Below are 21,805 nucleotides of genomic sequence, written 5' to 3'. Positions count from 1 at the left end.
CATGGATTTTTACTGTCAAATCGGCATACACAAATCCAACATCAATATTTCAACTCATCTTTAGTCTATCGCCAACCATTCTGACCTGAGGGAAGTCATGTAGTCCATCAGCGTCCCCCTTGCCTCCCTCCAGGTCTCCTAGTTCCAGTTCCAAGGTCTCGAGGCTGCGGGCGCACAGAGGGCAGCTGAGCAGCTCCAAAAGCAAAGGGCTCGGCACCACACCTGCCAGCTGGAACATCAGCCTTTGGCGACCTGTAGGGAGAAATGAATCGAGATGGTCAGAAATTTGCCGATGGGATGGTTCTGGCTGTCTTGATGTTGTTGTTTCTTTTGGATTAACAGAGCAGAGCAAAAAAAAAATGTTTTGTACGATTAATCTTTCACCAGAATTTCTCTCATCATTTTATAAATGTAAACCTATTTTATGCTATGTGGTATATCTAGTTTGAACTTGTGCATAAATCTTTGTTTGTTAAACCCACTGACCACTTATAACATGCCGATGCTAACAAGCTGATTCATTAGTGTGTCAATTTTGATATTCTATTCCAATTAAAGTAACTGCAGGGAAAACTATCGGTGTGTACAGCAGCTGTTGCAGAAGTAGAATTTGAAGCTTCCATCGGCGGGGTAGGACTGAAACAATCCAGGGGAGCCCAAAACACAGGTCACAAACAATCAGATCCTTTACGTTGGATGGATATAAAAAAAAATGGTTTTCCTCTGGCCTGAGGTGCCATTCACATATCTAGATTGTTTTGGTGTGAGTTGATTGGTTTTTTAAAAACTTCTTAATGAAATGTCAGGAAGGTAATCATCTTCTGGTTCCTAAAGTACCAAAAAATTAATTTGGTGAAATTAAAAATAAAATTTTTTTTTAAAAAATAGAAAAAACACAAGACTTGTGATTATGACTGAATGTAAATGTTAAAGAGACACTTCTTAGCTAAGCTTAGCTACCAGGTTAGCTTTTAACTTAACAAGCTTGCAATGTTTGACTAAGAAGACATAAAAATTATCTTTGTTATCTGTAACTATCTTAATTGGACCTATTTCTGCATTCACACACAAAGAATTGCAGTAGAAGGATGCAGCTGAGACTGAAGAGGAGGCTGTTGCAGCTCACTCATGTCACAAAAATAAAATTGCAGGTGTAGGAGGAGAAGTGACGCAGATGAGGGTTTTACTATGGTAGAGGGAAAAAAGTTCCTACAGGAAATTGATGACAACGGGGTTGGAGGATGATGGTGAATTTTTCAAATGGCACTTTGAGCATCATATCTGAGTACCTTTGAATTGCATCATATTTAAAAGTGATGCAGTAGTGTAGTGCAGACGTCTCTATGGCCAATATCTTCAGAAACCCATGACACCAATACAATTTAGACAGATGAATAGCACCACAGGACAGAGAAAAACGATGTATATCTAATTTAGGATGGGCGACTTTCCCTTTAAATGTATTGTGTAATAAACTTTCAGAACGACAGAAGAAGCAAACAAATAGGGAGATATTGTGAGACATTGCAATATAATGATATGATTGGAAGAATGTAGTGTTCGTGAAGTTTTGCACAAAGAGCAAAGGCTTTAGTTGGCTTTAGTTGTTGCAGTAAGCACTGCAAGCTCTTCCACAGTACAAGATTCTGGCTCCCTGCATCATATCCTCTGTTCTCTGAGTAAAGCCTTTTAAAATCAGTACAGAGGAAATGCAAAGCACGGCTTGGCTTGTGGAATCACCAGCTCTTCAAAAGCAGCTTGAATGACTCGTAACGCTGTTTACAGTCTCGCCTTGTACCTCAAACTGGAAAAAGGGTGTTGAGAGAATTGACATCATATTTCATTGTCTTTCATATCACGGCAGTAAATACGTTTTTCCATCTGGTTTTGACTCCAATTCTTGTCGGACCGTTTACATTCTCACAATTTCTGTGTGCAAATTTCATCAGAGCAAACACAACACTCGTTGGGTAAAAACACCACCACATATTGCATTAGGGCTTGATCAGATTACAATTTCTCTAAAATTAGATTTGAAAGCTGGAGACTTGAAAAACTATTCCCAAGTACATTGGTCCTCATATGGTATAAAGGGGCTATTCTTGCAAAAACTGAGGATTTGACACGGAGTCATCTGACAACGCTGAGAGCAAACATGCTCAGAAATGTTCTGTTCAAACGACCAAATGTATAATCTTAACACACAGCTCAGATGAAATGTGTTCAGACTAAATGTTAGACTTACTCTCCAAAGGGTTCAGAGTGTGTTGATATTAGAGGTGTTTTGACTATTAAACACACTCAAAACCCTAATAGTGTCTTTCCTGAATATATTGTGTATCAGCTCACTTAAGCCTGGAACAAATCTTAATTTTGCTTAATTTAGTTTGGAGAGTCAGCAGACAGCAGTGTTTGAACAAGTGTTTGTGTATACAATGTGTGTAGTCTTTAGTAGTTTCACCCTGTTAGGACAGAACAGACAAGTCTATCAAACTCCTGCAGATTTCTCATATTCCTCTTTAACTAACACAGCACCATGTTGTCTCCCTGCGGTCTGTCCTCCATCCTTTCCTTTCTCATGCCATATCCTGAACTAACCTCCTTTTTCCTTCTCCGTTTTATCTATTTTCTCTTTGTTCTTATTGATCTAATTTATTTTTCTCTCTATGCCCCCCTCTGTAGCCTCTCCCTCTGGATTTCCTATCTTTAATACTTTATGCCACTCCTTTGAACTCAATATTTTCTTCTTTCATCCTCCATATTTTCAGAATACCATTACACACCTGTTTATGTTTACCATGCTTTGCACTGCCTACTTCTTCCTCCTTCTGCATCTCCCCACACACCGTGTTGATTCATTTAATCCTGGCCATTTATCCACCTCTCTGCTCTGATGACTGTAAGACTTGAGACATGGATTTCTTGTCAGAACTCTAAGTGCTGCTTAAGACACATGCACCAACACGCAGCACACAGGCTACCTCAGGTCAAGCTCGGGTAGAGGACACAGACACGCTCTAAAAGAAGGCGCAAAAAGGGAAGATCCAAACTAGAGACAAGTGTGAGTGTGATGACAAGACCCTAATGGAGTCCAAGGGGTAATATATAATCATCAAATGTAGTTAACATGTTTGGAAGCAGGGCTACCTCTAATCATCCAGCAAACATTCTACCACCTGGTTTCAGCACTGTTTTTCCAGTTCTTTTGACCACACTTCCCCTTTCCCTCATCTATCCATCCATCCATTCATCCTATCTTTCCCTCCCTAATCTATCCACCTCGTCCCATCCCTGACCGCATCTGTACCTTTGGCATCCCTCTTCTTACCCATTCAACCATTTATCCACTGGTCCCTACCTCTACTCTCCTCTTATTTTTAGAAATCATCTGAGGGGTCTGCAGTCTCCCCACTGCAAAAGGGTGGTGAGGACAAGGGAGAAGGTCATCGGGACTCCGCTCCCACCCATCAAAGACATAGCAGACAGGCGCTGTCTGTCCAGAGCCCATCAGATCCTCACAGACCCCACCCACCCCAACCATGGACTGTTCTCCCTGCTTGCGTCCGGCAGAAGGTTCCGAAGCATCTTCTGCAGAACAACCAGATTGAGGAACAGTTTTTTCCCCCTGGCCATAAGACTGCTTAACGCACATCCATCCATCTCCCCCACATAACAACCCCCCCCGCCCCCCCATGGACATGGACAATACTCGCACATCTGTATTACACATTGTACCCGGGGTCGAACTTCTGTTTGTGCAATTTCCCTAAGGCTGAGTGCAATATTTAGCAATATTTTTGCACTAAGTGTATTTTATTTATTTTTTATATTTTTTTATTCCGAGTGCTGGCACATAGCACTTCCATACCTATTTATATTGTATAGTACTGTATAGCTTTCAAAATTTTAGCACTGTTGACCGGAAGCCAAGTAACGACATTTCGTTGTCAAAGTCTAAGTCTAAGTCTAAGTCAGCTCATGTCAATTACTGCCAGCGAAGGAGCCCCCACTCTGAGTCACCGTCTTCAAGATGTCCCAGATGAGCTATTTATTCAGCCTATCATTCATCCTTACTCATGCTCCCAATTCTCCTTTGTACCACCTAATACTTTGACTCCTCACCACACTTGTAATCTTACACTGTTGAGGTTCGGTTCCTGCTCTTGAATTGCATAATGTTTAGGGAAATTAAGTGAGATTTGAAAAAAAAAAAAAAAAAGGATGTTAAAGTATTTAGCTTCTTTTTAGTTGTGGCTGAAGTTTTCAGGCTCTGTGGAGATAGTCCTTAAGCTGACACCTTATCAGCTTAAGGACAGCTATAATCCATTCATGTGCCTGCATGTTCATGTGGACTGTTTGTTTTTCTTACTGTGCTGTCCCATCAACTGGTAAAGCTTGTTCAGTGTCTCTGTGTGTTCAGATGCTGGGTGGTTTGGTGGATGCTGCTCCGGACTTGGCCCGCACTGCTTTGAGTGGGGGGGTGGCGTCTTACTGCTGTAGCTGCACACAAAGGACGGTAGGATAGTTGGATAATTCATCCCCCCATTCAGTCTTCCAAGCAATGCCCCCATGCCCTGAGTGACAGCCAGATTATCGCTGCTGTTTCCATTTGTACTTTCTCTGCGAACAGGAAGCGACTTCATCTCCAGCTCCTCTACTCCTCCAACGTGTCCTTCTATGTCCATGTGCTCAGCGGTTACCACGCTGACGGTGTGCTGTCCCCCGTTGCTGAGGCGACAGTGCTGGTGCTGATGGTGCTGGAGGAGATTGTGGATTGGTCTCAGCCACAATGCACTACCCGGTCCTGAGCCTCCACAGCCTCTGCTGGAACCCTGGCCGTGCCCATTTCCACCACTGTTACTGCCACCCCCGCTACCGTTCGGGTTCACCTTTTTACGTCGTTTGCTGTTCAGACAAGGGGAGAAAGTAAGAAATGATCATGGCCAGATAAAGTTCAACATGCACATCATTATTTACAGCAAAGACTGTGATGTAGGTATATTTGGTTGACATTCCCGTACCTGTGCCATCCATAGTACATCCTCTGCAGCCTGCGAATCAACTTGCGGTAAAGGTGACTAATGTAACGTAGCATCTCCTCATAACACGAGCCTGGTTCGCTGTAACTGGCGAGTGTGGAGTCATTAGACATGTAGCGAGCACGCTGCTCCCTCATCAGGGCGTTCTCTCTTTGCTTTGTCTCAGAGAACTGGGTGGCGATGACCACGAGGCACAAGTTGATCATGAAGAAAGAACCCACCTGGTTGGGAAGGTAAAGAGCATCCACAGAGAAAGCTTCATAAAGTGAAACAAACCACAGAAAAATATTGGGTCAGATTTCTGACCAGCTGTGACATGTCCCTCAACGCGCAGATAGTTGCAGTAACTCTTCAACCTTATAGTTGGAATATAAAATCAGCATTGGGGGTACTTGATAAATGATTGATTTGGTCAGATGCTGGGATGTTAAAACTGACTAAGAAAACTTTTAAAGACATGCGTAAAATCTAGATTGAAATATGTATGTTACTCTCTTTCTAACACTATATGCTGCAGAAAGGCATGAAATTAGCATTCTCCACTTTTTGATATTCCTTTGTCAGACATTCCAATTTATCTTTAATACTCAGTCTCTAAAAGAATATTCTTTTTGTTTTTTCTTTCAGTTCTTTTTAAAGATCTATTTTGCTCTCATCCCCATTTCTATCACAACCCAATATTTCTGCCTCTCCCTTCCAGTGCATAATGAACACTTCTACATCAAACAGCAGGCGGGCAGGGAGCTCCGTGCAAAATATACTCTAAGTTAAGATATTTGAAACCCCCCAAAATAAAATGATCAGAGTCAAATTATGCACAACAAGAAGTATACAGGGTTCAACAGCAATGGGGCCATGCTCCATGCAGAGTGTACTGTTTAAATTCAGAAAGGTTATTCTAAGTTTGGCAAAGCAGTGAAAGCAGTGAAATCAAAATAGTGGGATATATCTTTTCAAAAGAAACATGCAACAAATGTGGATAGTGGTTTGGCATTCAAACCACAATTTGTGTGTATGACTTTATACAAAGAAGCAGGACATTTAGAACAATTCCTTTCACTAAATTTTGTTAGTGCAAATAGTCCACCTCACTTTGCCATCTGCATCTTTTCCCTGCATTCTCTGTCTTTACGCATCCACATATCTCCTCTTTGGCACTTCTTTTGATCGGCAGGTCTTTGTAGATATCTTTAAAGACACCCATCAGCTTACCTACTTACACATCCAGACTGACTTAAGTCTTGCCTCTCTCATTTTGTCTCCATCCTGTCCAATCTAAACCATTCATCTGATATACTCAACATCTTCCCCATCCTTGATCATCCCAATGCAATCGCAGTCTTATTTTTTAATAAGCCGCCTCCAAATCTGCTTCTTGTCTTATTGTCAGTGGCACCCTCTAAAACCCCTTTAAAGTAACAAATCTGGTCTCATTACCATCTTGTCAACTTTCCCTTTTTGCTCTTCCTCTAAACCCTCCTTGCACTTTCTTTCTTCATCTCTCCTCAGCAACTCCTGTTTCTTCTCACATTCTCACCATCCACCAACCTACGTGTCAGTGACACACATGTATTCCATCTTTCCTCTTCTTTTATCCTTGATGTACAGATGACTGCTGCCCCAACAAAAAAAGCCACATGAAAACAGAGGAAAAGCTAGGATTGCAGTGAGAAATGCAGCTGTATCTGGGTCAGTCTCAAAGACCATTGTCCATGAAGATCTGGGACACAAATTATGGGCCTCATCAAATGTGTAATTCAATTGAGCTCTTGCAAAATGTTTCCATTATTAAGGTTTGATTGTTAACTAAACTAAAAAAATAAAGGTGGTACTTACAATAATGAGCAGTATAAAATATATAAAATTGTAGAAGGAGTGAGCATCCATGACATAGTACATGATGTCCACCCATCCCTCCAGTGTGATGACCTGGTGGTAGTAACAAACACACAGAGACAGAGAGAGAGGAAACGTTTTAGTTAAAATATGATGGTCAGCAGAATTGAACAATGTTCCTTTATGGATTTGTTCATTTCTTTTTATAAACAAAAAATGATATTGCATATGTAGAAAACTGGGCATTCAGACACCCTCAAAAGTCCCTCCAACTTTTTTTGAGCATATGAGTGTGTGTGTGTGTGTGTGTGTGTGTGTGTGTGTGTGTGTGTGTGTGTGTGTGTGTGCCATAACACTGTTATGTAGCCATACTAATGACCAGTGGTGATGCTAGGACTTGAATGTTATGATTTATCTCAGCCCAATCGATAATACACCCCCACCTCAACATTCATGCCCTCAGCGAGCATAAAACATTACAAACTGCCAGAAGCTATACAAAAATGGCAAGAAAGCACTACATAAACGGTACACAAAAAAACATACCAAAAGCCACGTCTTTGTGCGTCTGTAAATTTTTACTAAATCCATCTACACACAAAGAGGCAGCAAACTGACTGTTTTCTGGAATACTTTGGGTGAATAAGAAGAAAATAGACATGAGAACCATGACGTTTTTCTACAGAAACAGACATACATGTTTTACTAAATACAAAATGCACAGGCCTCACGATTAAGATCGAATTGACTATACCCTCATTCATATAACAAATTGAGAATTTGAAAAAGAAACTATGACGTGTTTAGCCATTTTGTAAATTTGAACGACTGCAAAATATACATGTGGAGGAAAAATATGCATCTCAGCTGACTGTGATTGAGATGACCCAGATGAGATAACTTGAAGATTATACCTACGCAACAAAGGATCCAGTCCTGTCACTGGTGAAAGACCTAATCGACGCTTTCCTTAAACCCTAACAGTATGCATTGACCTGTATGACAGAAACGTTGGCCGGTTTAAAGTTAGGATGCCCCTGATCATTAAGTCACCTTTTATCTCTCATCTAAATGTTTTCATGTTGAACTTTGTCGCTTTCACTTTCATCGGTCACCATTCTTTCTTTCTGTTCATTTTAACAGAAATCCGGTGAGTGAGTGATAGACTGTTCAATCACAACATCAATTCTGATACAGACAATATTAAACTCTAGACTGTCTAAATTAGATTCCCTTTCGTTTCAAATGCTCCTTAAAAAAAGATTGAAATATTTTTCAAATTCTAAACTATTTTACGGGTGCCGCAATCGGGCTGTAAACTCAGCTTGCTCTTCAATAAATGGAACCAATGTCTGTTGGACTGGATGCTAACTCTACCGGGGTAAAACCAAGGAAAAGAGTGGTTGTGGGGAATCTTGAATGTGGCACCTGTGCTTTTTAATGTTTATTTTCCTACAAGACAGTCTTGAAAGAGTGCAAGAGGAATCTTGATGCTGCCTTTAAAACTGCCTTCAAGTTCCCACTGACACAGGCACCAGCTGGTCTTTGAAGTGTCACTGGGGAATCTCAAAGCAGAGTAAAAAAAAAAGCTTAAGGATCCTCATCATTTTTAATGTATGGTGCACACAAGGAAAATAGGTTACATGGTGCCTTGATACTGTCACGAGATATTTACCCTGCACTGATAACCCCACAATGAAGGGTTGTGTGATGATAACACCATAAAGTTACCATTTCAATTACTAAGCAAACAGCATCAAGACAAACAAGTAAATCAGATTTCTTTCACAGATCTGATATTGTGATTTTTATTTGCAAGAGATTTGGAAAGGGCTGATGTGATATCAGCAACTTATCTGCTTGGTTTCTTCCTTCATGAGTTGAGCATCAACAGAAACTCTAATATTAAACATATGCAACAACATCATGCGACCATCTTGTATTTTCTCGAACCTAAATTGTTTTCCAGGAAAAAAAACTGCTTGTAATTTTAAAATCAGCAAAGGAATCAGCATGGGACTGTGTGGTGTTTTGGGTGAATCGCTTAACCTTATGACTCAATTAAGTTACAAGCTTGGTTGAAATGGGTACTCATGTGACATCTTAAAACTTAGTTGTACTCATCAAAAGTCCCAACGTAACCCTGAAGTAACTCAGTTTGGAGCCACGGACTGTGATTATTTCAATGTACAATGCATGTACAGATACTGAGGGAATAAAGGTATGGGAAGGATTAACAAACCAAGATCCTAAGCTTACATTCAAAATAGCTCTTCCATACCCTTTTCTCTCTGTAACATCTTTTACTTTCAATCTCTTTCCATGTCTGTTCTTCAAATTGTGACCAAATATTCTCTGAAATGAGGGAAATGCTCAGAATATTTTGTTTGAGACTGAGATTTGTGTGCCCCACCTTACACCGCCTCATCTTGTTCATTAAGGAGTGCAACTCTCTCCGTCTTCTACACCCCAACGCTTGCAATCTAAAAAAGGTCTCTGTTGTGTAAAAACAAACAAACAGAAAACTGGCCGCACACTGCAAGCACACGGAAGATATTAAGACGTGCGCTCACAAATCATCCACCTGGCAAAAAGCTAATCTCACATAAGACCCAAAATGCTGTTTACAAAACACCCTCTCCCCCACCCCTCCCTTCCAAGAAAAAAAAAAAGTACAAAAACAGCTAAATCTAATCTTCAAAGCCTCATGAGCTGAGACCATACACAGGAAAGTTCTGAGTACCAAACAGGGATTAATATGTGTGTGTGTGTGTGTGTGCGTGTGTGTGTGCTCACTGTTGGTGCTGTCTGGAGTCATTTCGAAAGGTAAGACTCTCTTTGAGAAAGCAATGTGTATGTCAAAGGATATTATATACACACAGACAAATATGTCATGGAGACGTGGGCAGATTTACAGGAAGGGATGAAATTCATATCTCAACAGCGCAGACAGTGTTAGCATAGACTATGGAAGTCCAAGGTTGTTTGGATAGTTTTAGCTTCCTAATCCAAATTCAGCACCTCTGTCACTCCTCACCTGGAATATGGCTATCCAAGCGTAGCCAATGTTGTCAAAGTTGACAGCTCCCTTGTGGGGGTTGAGATCCCCGGGGCGGCAGATGTTGTAGTACTGGTTCCAGTTAACACAGCCGTTAACGCTGGCCCCACCCACCGCGAGGGACGATCCAATCAGAGCAGAACTTTGGTGCGGCGCAGCCAATGAGCAGTCCGCTCTGCCCTCAGAGTAGGGTGGCACATCGTGGCAGCGCAGCATCCCGTTCTCGCGAGGAGCTGAGCAAATGAACGGGCTGTCTTCACCTTCCTCAGTCATGTAGTAAGGATTTATGGACATGTTGTAAATTCTGATGTAGGGGAAAAAATGATGGAAACCACTGAATATGTTGTGACACTACATAGATTGTAGATACTTTGTGAATTCACATGAAATGACTTCTTATTTGGAACACGTAGAAGCAGAACAGAGTGAACCACTAGAAGTTTGACTACAGTCTAACAGTCAAGCGTTTTAAATTGCACTTCTTAAATTTTTGACAGTAAATTGTCACCCATTTATCTAATGAAATGTCAAACTGAACATACACATACTGGTAGCTGTTCTAAACATCATAATCTGTAGGTTGATGATAAAGTGGCGCTGTACATGACACTGATGTGCCTCGTGTGAGCTACCTTTGGAGTTAGTATACTCTTCTTCCTTAGCATCCAAATAGGTGATTTGACCTCCAATCAAAAAGTTATCCCTGGTAACATGATGAAGGATAAACCTGCTGTCCTATAAAAGCTCAATGGCGCTTAAAATCCATTTGCTGTTTGCTGAGGACAGTGTGACTTCTCACTTCCATTTTGCACCGTTTCTTGTTTGTTATTGCAGGTGATCATGTATGGCCTCAGCCTTCTATGGCTTCTACACTTTTTGACAATCTTTATTGGTCTTTACTGGGTTGAAAATGAACGCAACGTTTATTTACTTCGAGTCACAGTAAGTAATGCCCCATATTTGCCAGTTGCTGAATGTTGTTAAGATATTTTGCATTTAGAGCAAATCCCCACATAAAAATTAAAAGACTCTAGCAAGCCAATAATCTATTGGTGGGGATATATGTTTCTTGCTCATGATAGAGACTTAGGAGTGGGTCCCACAGTTTACCCACCCATCATTTATCAAGCCTCTTACATTGGAGAGCTCTCCACCGCAGTGACTTTGGTTTAAGCCTGACATTCTGGCTTCATTCTGAAGGTACGAGAGGGAGGGACCAGTTCTAGATAGATAACTTCTGACCACTGTTGGCTCTGCTCTTTTTCAGCGCTTAAACAAATCGGAAATCCTTTTTTTCATGTAACTTTTCTGCCTCTTGCTGCCCCTATTTAGGTCCTACCTTCCAGCACATCAGAATTTGTTTATATGACGCTTGTCTGCCTGTTGAATAGCTAAAAGAAAAAAAAAGGCTATTTGAATCAAGTTTATTTGTGCCAAGTAGGAAAAGGTTTGCTTCCCGTTGATTTGAAAAACTCACAGGGGAAACATCTAATCATGAGAATGTGTTCATGTGTGTCATCTTAGACAGTAGGGTTACATATTGGTCGGGAAGTCAGACAACCATTTGTTCTGTGAGAGGAAACAGAGCAGCCTTCTGTTCCTCCTTACACACAGAAAAGATTAATCCACTTTTACTCTGGTACAATTTGTACCATTACATCAAAGACAGAATTAGTTCAAGGACCTCGAAGTGACATTATTGGCCTCCTAAGGTTACAGACACTGGCGATTGTTTTTTTTATTCATGTTCCCTCCTATAATTTCCCTCCCTGTGGCTAAATTGGTGACTGATCTTTTCTCCGTCTGCCTTAACGCATGTGTGCCTCTGTGTGTGTTTGCCTAATTTTAGAGGGGGAATGTGTATCTGCTGCTTTTGCATCTGATGTTATTACACCACAAAACAGAATCAGATAAATGGGGGGAAATGGGCTTGTCTGCTGTTTTCACAACGTGTGCAGTGAAGACAGAGATGCGGCATTCTATTCATCTATCTTTGAGACGAGAGTGAATGCAGCGTGAACTTTCTGGGTCATGGGTCTTTCTGAGCTCTAGAGTTCTGACAGAGTCACATTGGTGTAGTCCATGTCTAAATAAGCCTTTTTATTCCCTAAGCTTTCGTTAAGGGCTGGTGGTTTGCTACTGGGCTTTCAGTTTTTATACATGATGGTTCGAGTGAGACGGATTGAAAATCAGTTTGTCCTTTAGAAATATGTCTCTCTCTTTTTTTCTTTTTGTTCGACCAATCAGTTTCCCTATCCAAGCGAACTGGACCAACATCAGTTCGGCCTTAAAGATGCAAGCTCATCACAAGTGGATCCGTACTGTGTGCTTGTTCTTTTTTAATTGAAGCAGAACACCTAAAGTTGTAAACTCCAAAATGAGCATGTCATACGGTCTTTAACTTTGAGCTGAGCTAATATGTGGCAATTGCTGTAGAGCTCTTTCCAGAGACGATGGTCTTTTCTACTGTGTTCTTAACTTTCTTTTTTTCTTTTTTTTTTTGTTGGGTGAAGTTTTTAAATGATACCTAGTCACATAATCTGCAATGAGCGAAATTGACGTCAGAGCTCGTGCACTGACCTGGTCTGATTTATAGGTTTATCATGACACATATTATATAATGCATCTCTGAGACATGTAAATCAAGTAAATGTTCCTCTGCCCATCTCTTCGTTTTTAGTCCTTACTTCTCAGGGCCAGTGGTTATATCCTGAGGGCACTACGCAGTCTGCATACTCCAACAAGCTACAGTTTCTTCGTGCAATCACTAAATATTACACAAACTATGAAATGACAAGGTGGGTCGGCGGTGGTGGTGCTGCACATGAATAACAGATCAGCTTGAATGGGAAAGATTTATGGAAACTGAGAAAGAGAAGAGTTTAAGTGAAAATTCTTTATGTTTAAATTAAATAATATACGTGTAAGCTGCAGTTACTACTGGTTACCTTATGAGGAGAACAGCACTTATAAGCAGTGTATGTTGGTGTGATTTAAAACTCTTGCTATTAAAGTTAATCATCTCATCTCCATTTTCATCTCTGTTTTGCCTTTACTCAAGAAAAAACAAAACCACGTATCTCTTGAAATCGTAGGAGTAACAATTCCCTGCATCTCCCTCACTTACTTTTAGCCTAGAAAGACACGAAGAAATGCAAATTCTGTACTACAAGGCCGAACTGCTTACGTTCTTAGGTCCTCTCCCAGGAAGCAGCGGTTGCGCAGTAGTCCCGCCCACAGCTGGACTCCCACGATGCCAAAGATGAAAAAGACAAAAAAGCAGAGGAGGAGAACATTTCCCAGCATGGGCAAGGTGTCCAGGAGCAGCGTCACCAAGATCCTCATACCTACACAGTGGGACACAAACAATAAAGCTGCCATGAGAAACTAACAACTCGGACTGTCCCACATGCACAAGTTCGAAATGTACGAAAGCTGAGTTTTGCAACGGCTCGTCTTTTACTAGCCCCTGGTTACTCAACACCCTGACAAATTCTATTGATCTTGTGAGTGTGAGACGTGTAACTCCACCCTCACAGCCAATATAATCACAAGCGGTGACAATCCTCAAAGTGACAGTTTGACATTATTTCATCCCCTGGGATTTGAACTCACAGCTTCCTTGTGGCTAATATTATCTAACCTCATGCATTCAGCATCCATCTCCAGATGTCAGACACGTTCAGTGTCAACAGAGTTGCGGATCCAGTCCCTGAGGTTGAAACATTGTGTTCTGTCCTTTTTCACTTAAAGCACAGCACTTGTCACACTGATCACATTTACAGGCCGATAACAACGTTCTATGCTTACGCCACACTGTTACAGCTAATTCTTACAACTGCAGAGATGCCTCTTCAAGTTCAGGCTGTCTGTGTTGTGCCACTGCAGGAGAAAAGCCTGCCTGAATCTGTTATCATGACGTTACCTGGGAAACAAAAACAAATAGCTTGTCTATGAGCTTCACAGTTAGGGACCGGCCAAAACTGAGGAAGATGAAGTGGCATTCAGCAAGGTCAGAGGAAAATCTCACTCAACTGCACGTTCATTTTTTTTCAAGACATACTTGTAAAGTCAGACGAGCTTTTCTTCTTAGAATTAAATCAATTCAACAATTTATGTCTGAATGAACAATCTTTAATGTTAAGGCACACGTTGGGATTACAACTAGTAATAGAGGTCATCCAGGCAGATTAACAAAATAAGATTACTAGTATCAGGGCTGACAAGAAAACAATGTATGATTACTCACAATTTTTCATGCTCTGTGGGGAAAATAAACTCATAATTGAAAAACATAATTATGTGAATACAGCCCACTTCTTTTTGTTTGCAAGTGTAGGGATTGGATTTTGGATGCTGTTATTCTGTGACGTACCAGCTGCCCCTGCTCGGAGGCTGTGACTCATCAGTGTTTACTTCTTTGTGCACTCATTAAACACAACCTTTTTGTCAAGGGCATGCTCTACTCCTTAAAAAGCAGCACAGCACCATGTTCCATCAGTTCATCCCGGTTGCAGGATGGACTGATGAAGAAATGATTTGACTTTCCAGACGAATTGACCAATTGCAGTTGCAGTTGCAGACCTTGAGTCGTATCCAATGTAATGCTTTCCCCCCTTTTATTTCTGTGTCAGTCAGACACACAAGGTAAAAAAAGTCCACTTTAAATCGTTGGCTGTCCAGGAAGAAGTCTTCCAGTTCCGTGAGATTGAGAATTCAATCTCCCATTATATGTAAAACTCCTGTTTCAGAAAGGCTATGAACCTCTCTATAGCCATATACTGGATGCATTACTTTTCAGATAAAGGTGCAGTGAAGTCTGCTCATAAAAAAATATATATTTTAACTCAATAACACTTTACTAATATCCTAAGGGAAATGACTTGACTTTAGTATAGGTTATTATAGAAGATATGCTATTGTAATAGATACACAACACACCCAATGCAGAATGCATTCTCTTGACACGATTTTTTTTTGGGGGGGGTAAATGCTGTGATTTAGTTACACACTGAATCTCATTCCTCAGGGCAAAACAAAATACATTGCAAAATATTTAAAACTAGATTGAAAGTGCACTTACTCCAAGAAAATGTACTCTGTTGGCATTAGTTTAATTAGAATAATGCAATCGAATAGTGCATAGGTGGCACTGCTGACCAGAGCGTCCCAAACAGAAAAAAACGCTGTAAATTTCCTTTGAGCTTTGAACTGAGAAGAACAAAAATGACATTTTCAAAGCCCCATTTGTCAACAAGTAACAAACAGTGTGAGTTAATGGTGCTGAGAGGACACAAAAAGGCCATTTGTTGAAAGTAGAATTTTCTCAAAAAAGCATTTCAAGTTGCTAATCAAGTAATAACATTTCTTATTGGACTGACGGCATCCAACTGGAAGGTCATTGCATTTTACGACAACATTGAGCGGGGTGTTACTGTGTTTATTCAATAAATATAGCCCCAGATATATATATCTTAGTATGTGTCTTGCATATTGTCCACTGGCATGAGCCTTTAATGTCAGTTTCCTGCAGGCATCATAAAAAACCTGCTATAAGTCCTTCAACTCTGTTGCGAAGTATGTCTTAATTATAAACTCAGGGAACGAATGTCTTTTCCCATGACATTTGATAATCTGTGATCTTCATAGCTCACACAAATATAAAGTGATCACATCAGTGAACTTTTAAAGTCTTTCTCCGAGCATTAATGAAACCCCTGAAGAATGAAAAAAAAATCCCTTTAAAGCAACTCTGTGAAGCTTCTCTGTTGCTTCTACGAGGCCGACGTAACACCAGAGGAAGGTTTCTTTACAAACTAAGCAATAGCAGAAGCAAATGCTTGGTTTATCAATAAATTCTAGAAAATAGAGTAGTTAGTATTGGCATTAGTTAAGACCCCAGAAATCCATTCGTGGGAAGCTTTTTTTCACAGTAATGTGACGAGCTGCCAACCTGTCAGCCTCAGTGACTTTCGCCTGCTTTCCTTGCTGAATTTTTGCCACTTCGTGTTAAGTTTTTCCCCAACACACACGCAGCTGTGCAGCAGAGGAAAAGCCCTCTGCTCCCGACTCATGAGTCTCATTGAGGACATACAGTGGGGCTTTTGTTGGAGAGGGAACTAAGAAACGGACCAGAACCTGAGCCTACAGTTTATGAGGCCAATGGCATGGTGGTTAAGTGGTGGAGAAGGTATCAAAAATACACTCCATTACTAGTAAAACTTGAACACTGAAAACAAAAGCAAAATTAGAAGGAAACTGTGGCATTTGTTCATGCTGGTAGATACAGCCAAAGAATATGCAACTTCTAGTGGTCACGAGAGCAACTGCACACTGTATGCATGAGGGTGATAGCTGTGGAGTAAAAAGAATGTTCCATAGCCCTAACCAAGTGATGTTATTCTTTAAAGACAACCAGAAAGTGACAGTGTTTCATCATAACGTGTTGTGTTTACATGCAACCAAGGCAACAAGCCAAATGAAGGCCATGAAAGTGACGGTCGCGTTTATGATGATGACTCTGAACTTTTTGTCACCCTCACCAAGTTACGTTATTGCCAAAACTCAACCGGCAAGGGACAAAAGTGTTTTGTTGTGTTACTGAGAGGATGTATATCAGTTTCAACCTCACGTCACACAAAGGCCGATAGTTGAAAAAGCTCCATCCTGCTTCATCCAGCCACCCTTCTTCCTGCCTATGAGGATTTTGTCTTCTGAGATGTAAAACATGAGGAAAAACATTCATATGGTTTGTATTTCCCTTCTGTCGCTTGCATGGGCAGTACTTTACAGGATGCCATATTGAAGGATTTAAACAAATAAGTTATGACTGTTTCAGTTGGAGGACTTGTTGACTTGCTATCTTGAATAAAAAACTTTTTTTTAAAATAACTGCCCACCTGAGTGCTAAAAAGCATATTTCTACAGTTGTTAATACACAACTAAAATTCTAAAATTGTAGATACACAAATAGAAGTAAATGACAAGTATTTACATTGCACTGCATTACTTTCAAATCAAATACAAAGTATGCGTGTGGGTGTGTGTGTGCTTGTGTGAATGAGACACATATATTGTCATAAATGCCAGGTTGCCCGCAATTATGGAAACAAACAAAGATCTATCACCACATATACTAAGGTTAAAAACTGTATATAAGACTTATATAAGACTTTTATAAGACTAAGAGTTTTAGTTTTTTTTTTTCAAGTTTATATGCCACACATTTGTGGATACTGTTCCCTTTCGCAATGTCATCTTTATTCTCTGCTTGTGATCTCATTCGTGTGGAGGCTCTCATTTTTACTGTTGGAACCAGCCAAGTGATATTGTAGGAAAGACCTTTTTTTTTTTTTAAACTTACTCATGTCGTCAAATCAAGATGGACGTCAAAATAACCCGCTATCAGCAGGAAAAAAACAAGGTGTTTCAAACATCTCTAAGTAATTCTGATGACTTATTTAAGCGACAGCAGAATACAGTATGTGTGTGTGTGTGTGTGTGTGTGTGTGTGTGCGTGCGTGCGTGCGTGCGTGTGTGTGTTTATGCAGTGTGCTGCACAGTCGGCAGATAATTTGCAGAAGCTCCCTGCAAGCCCCAGTTCTGTAAACATGCTCACTGTAACCAAGCTACCGCACAAAAACACGTTAAACATCCATCTAACAATTAATTTCCACTAATCCAGACGAATAGAGACGGAGAATGTTTGGAGGAAAAAAAAACAGTAGGAGAGACAAACTTTAGCTTTTCGATCAACTTTGTTGCATTGCACCCACAAACACTCAATCTCTGATGATAAGTTACAGGATAAATAAATAGAGATAGTGTGGAAAAAACACTGATTTTAAGAATTTAAAAATCTCCAGGAGTCTGTGGTTGCATGCACTTGTGAGTGTGTGAGTGTGGGCTTTGGGGTATGTTTGCTTTATGTGTGTGTGCCTACACTGACCTTGAGCTTTTCAGCCCCAAGTGATACCTGTCACTGTCACCTTCACTGCTGTCTCCATCTCTGTCCTTTCACTATCGACCCCCCTCTGCTCGTCCACCTTCGGGTAGCAGCTGGTTATAGCAAAACGTTTCACTTCACCTTGTCCATGGAAGTATTTTTCGGGGCTATACTGTTAGTTCAATGATAAGGTTTATGTAAAATGTCCAGTGTTCAGGGAGGTAGAATATTACAACCTGCAATGCTTGGTGATTTTGTTTGGTTTCTCCTCATTGCCTAAAGCACCTCCCCACCCAGCACACAGACACAGGAAATTAAGTGCAAACACCAGCAGCAAAGTAACAATGTTGTCATTTGCATGAGGGAATATTTGGTCATGTGTCACATACAAGGGGTCATGGTTTTTTTATCTTGCCGGTGCCATTCAGCAAACACACATCAGTAACGTTGACATAATGCGGTCACCGCACTATACTCCCATGTACCAATTAAGATCACATTTTTCAATATATACTCAGTCTTTTTGTTTTATTAAGCCACAACAGATACATGAATACATGGCCTAAGTCTGAAAAACAGCTTGGCCGTTTGCCTAATGTATGTTGGTTAATAATCTTGTAAGCTGTTATGACACCATTGTCCCGTGATCCTCTTTAGCTGTAGATTCATGGCCGTTTCTGTCACAGAGCTTTTAGGAAAGTGACAAACTATGAGCGAGTTCTAGTGGGCTAAAAGCAAGCGCCAAAGTCCTGGAACATCTGTCAACTAATGAAGAAAGCAGTGAGAATGCAGGTGCCAAAACACTGCACTGCTCGTGGCAAACAAACTGAGGGATTATAGGCAGATAGTGATACGCAGTACAGTAGTCACAGGTGAAATACAGGAAATACTGTGAAAAGTACATCAAATAAAAACAAACAAACACTGGCTTTGATAGAACGCTGAAAGGACACTGTGCTGCAGCAGGGGGTGGAGCAAGGGAAGTTTACATTGGGTGGCAAAGGGATGGAAGATGGTTCATGTGCACTTACATCTGTAGGGCATACCTCCAGATCCTTGATGTTCACCGAAAAGTCAGCTCTGCTGGAGGCAAATTCCTCCTCCAACTCACATCTTGTCATGAACTCTATCCATCAAGTTAACTTACTTTTGGCTAACAAGTTACGGACATGCTCTCTTTATCAAATCTTCTTTAGAGTGAGCTATGATACATGAATTCCTAATTCAAAATAGACTAAGCAAACACAGTTGATTAGACTTCCAACAGAGAAGCTCTCACTTTGGACTTTTCCGATGCAGCAGCAGTTTAGGAGTTTAGCAGTTTGTATAGGATGCTTTGCCCAGGTTTTAATGTCCCCATCACTAATCATGGAGGGTAGAGCCGCAAACTATTCTTCATAACACTTGGACTTACTTGGTACTCTGTTGATAGCCCGCAATGGCCTGAGGACCCGGACGGTACGGATGGCTGACAGACTGGCATTGTGGCCATCCAGAGAATACTCCAGCACACTGGAAAAAAATAAGAAATATATGAGAAAGGCAGAGAGGCAAAGTTTTATTTGGTGTACTATACTTTATAAAAACAAAACAGCACACACACACACACACACACACACACACACACACACACACACACCAATGATGTAATAAAGCAACCCACGTAATTACTGTGCATTTTAATCATGTGAGGCAATAGTCTACATAATTTGGAAACAAAATAATAGGCATAACAGTATAGAAGAAGGAAATGGTTAAGGTCTTCACATTTTTTATTTATTTTTCTTTTATGTCTAAATATACTGGAGTAGCAAAGAGAGTGAGGAAGTTGTGAGGAAGAGATGTAGAGGCTTGACTTGCATGCTCAAATCTTTATATACACCCCCTCCCCACCCCCCTATCGCTCCCCGCTATATGTCAGCAGAAATTGTGTTCATTTCACCAGTTCCCACATTGTTAGTCTTGGTTACTGTTGTATAGAGCCTGCACAAATAGGCTTTTGTGCTACAAAAGTAAAAAAGAAATATAGAAACTAAGCAAATGAGTATCAACAACACTTCTAGCCTACATAGATAGACATGTATCGTGCATCTTGTTTGAGCGCTTGGTCATGAGTGAGTTTTGAGTAACCCTGAAATACTGTATTTACTCCTCCAACGGGAAAAAAACATTTACACTCCAGTGTGTGTGAGATTGCATTTGTGCTGGTTTGTGCTTGTTTGCTTTGTGCACGTGAGAATATGTGGAAAAGAAGAAATGTTATTTTGTTCTAAAGCAAGCTGTTATTCAGGGGTGGGCGATTTGGACAAAAGATGATGAGAACAAATTTTTGGGCTAGAATCACGAGCAATCATCTGAATCATATTTCTGCCCACTAATTTAGTGTAACGAGAGTGATCACATGACTTTTGCATATGGTTGCTTGGATACAACGCATCACAGCTAAAAGCTGACAATCAAATATCACAAATTTATGCACCCTATTTCCATTTGTATTTCATTTAGAGAATTCTTCTTTAATTAATTTATTTTTATTTAGCTTTCGGTAGATATCCTCCTAATTGTGTCACAACTTGAAAAGATTGGAATTTGAGGCTTGTGAAAGTATAAAGAAGATCACATATAACAATAAGATCATTCACGTCACTCAGTATCCCACATCCAAACCATACTGCTGTTATCAGGTTGTCGATGACAGAAACAAAACTCGGCCATTCGTGATCATGGGCAGTTAAGGGCAAATTAGGTACCAACCCTGCCATGACAATGACAAAGTCAAGCTGGTTCCACTTGTCACCGAGGTAACAATTTATGCCAAATATCCCCAGGGCCACCATCTTGATGACCATCTCCACCGCAAAGAAAGCAAAGATGCAGTCGTCCAGCACCTGGTTGCACACAATAAAAATAAGCACAAACACACAAAAAGTGATTGGCACTGACAACAAAAAGGTCAGGTCATTGTTAAGTAGAAAGAAGATATAGAAGTGCCAAAAGGAGCTGTATCAGAAAAAAAACTTCTTTTATCCCTTAGTTTCAACCACACAAGGGGCAATTCTGACTGAATGTGGTTATAGTTGTTATAAAAGAGAGTGAATTAATTCCACATTCTTCCTTGCCATTTCTACCACATGCCCACACTGCACACGAATTTGCTTCTTATAAATTTGCCATTTATGTCAGTAAAGAATATGAATGTATGTGGTGAATGCGTTTTCATGTAGTGGAATAAAATGCAGCATGGCACACAAATATAACACTTCCCACGTCAGAGAATATTCTTGTAAGCCCAGCTAACAGGGTGAGTGTCACACTAACCTGTAGTATGCGGCACCACTCTGACTGGCAGGAAACATCCTCACAGGGCTGGAACATCCCCAGAGTCACACAGTTAAGCAGGATCACCAGCATGGACACATGCTCAAACCACGTGCAAGGAGAAGTTAAGGTCATTACGCATTTGATGCCATTTTAAATCATCAGCAACAGGCACAAAATAAGCGAGAAAAGCATAATATGCACTAAACAGCACTGCCTATTTTTTGGGAGATCAAATGTGTGCCGCTCACAAGAAACACGGCCACAGGTAAGTCCACTGATTTATTAGCTGAGGGACATTTATAGTGAGTGACAGTAACATAAAAATCAGAGCTGTGGTACACACAAGATGATGATTTATACATCTGTTGTCATGTGATCCAGCAAAAAAAGATACTAGTAATTATCAATACGTCTGAAACTGAAACTAACAGACAAATGTGTGCAAGTCCCATGCATCTAATAGGACTAAGTGATGCTAATATGATGGCAGACCTTTCACAGTTAAAAAAAAAACAAAAACATTTAGATGCGCTCATGTCTGCTCCAGATCTTGTTGAAGTGTTTGCTGTGGCTGAACAATGACAGGAGGAGAACTATCTCTCAGGA

General features: G+C 40.5%; 1 protein-coding gene across 1 annotated transcript in view; it reads right to left on the bottom strand.

Moving 5' to 3' along the window:
* cacna1ha (calcium channel, voltage-dependent, T type, alpha 1H subunit a) overlaps positions 1–21,303 on the bottom strand; it is a 63,251-nt gene extending 41,948 nt beyond the window's left edge. The window contains exons 1-9 of the mRNA XM_075454868.1: positions 21,197–21,303; positions 20,633–20,766; positions 19,293–19,390; positions 13,121–13,280; positions 9,913–10,237; positions 6,876–6,968; positions 5,022–5,260; positions 4,370–4,905; positions 86–252 (exon numbers count right to left, since the gene is read on the bottom strand). Of these exons, the coding sequence (XP_075310983.1) occupies positions 86–252; positions 4,370–4,905; positions 5,022–5,260; positions 6,876–6,968; positions 9,913–10,237; positions 13,121–13,280; positions 19,293–19,390; positions 20,633–20,766; positions 21,197–21,289 (1,845 nt within the window). The 5' untranslated portion in view covers positions 21,290–21,303. The remainder of the gene's footprint in view (positions 1–85; positions 253–4,369; positions 4,906–5,021; positions 5,261–6,875; positions 6,969–9,912; positions 10,238–13,120; positions 13,281–19,292; positions 19,391–20,632; positions 20,767–21,196) is intronic.
* Between the last annotated feature and the right edge of the window lie 502 nt (positions 21,304–21,805).

This window comes from Odontesthes bonariensis, chromosome 21 (assembly GCF_027942865.1).
Source record: "Odontesthes bonariensis isolate fOdoBon6 chromosome 21, fOdoBon6.hap1, whole genome shotgun sequence".
Classification (NCBI taxonomy): Eukaryota; Metazoa; Chordata; class Actinopteri; order Atheriniformes; family Atherinopsidae; genus Odontesthes; species Odontesthes bonariensis.
Note: the sequence above shows the minus strand (reverse complement) of the source record. Positions and strands in the feature narration are given on the sequence as shown.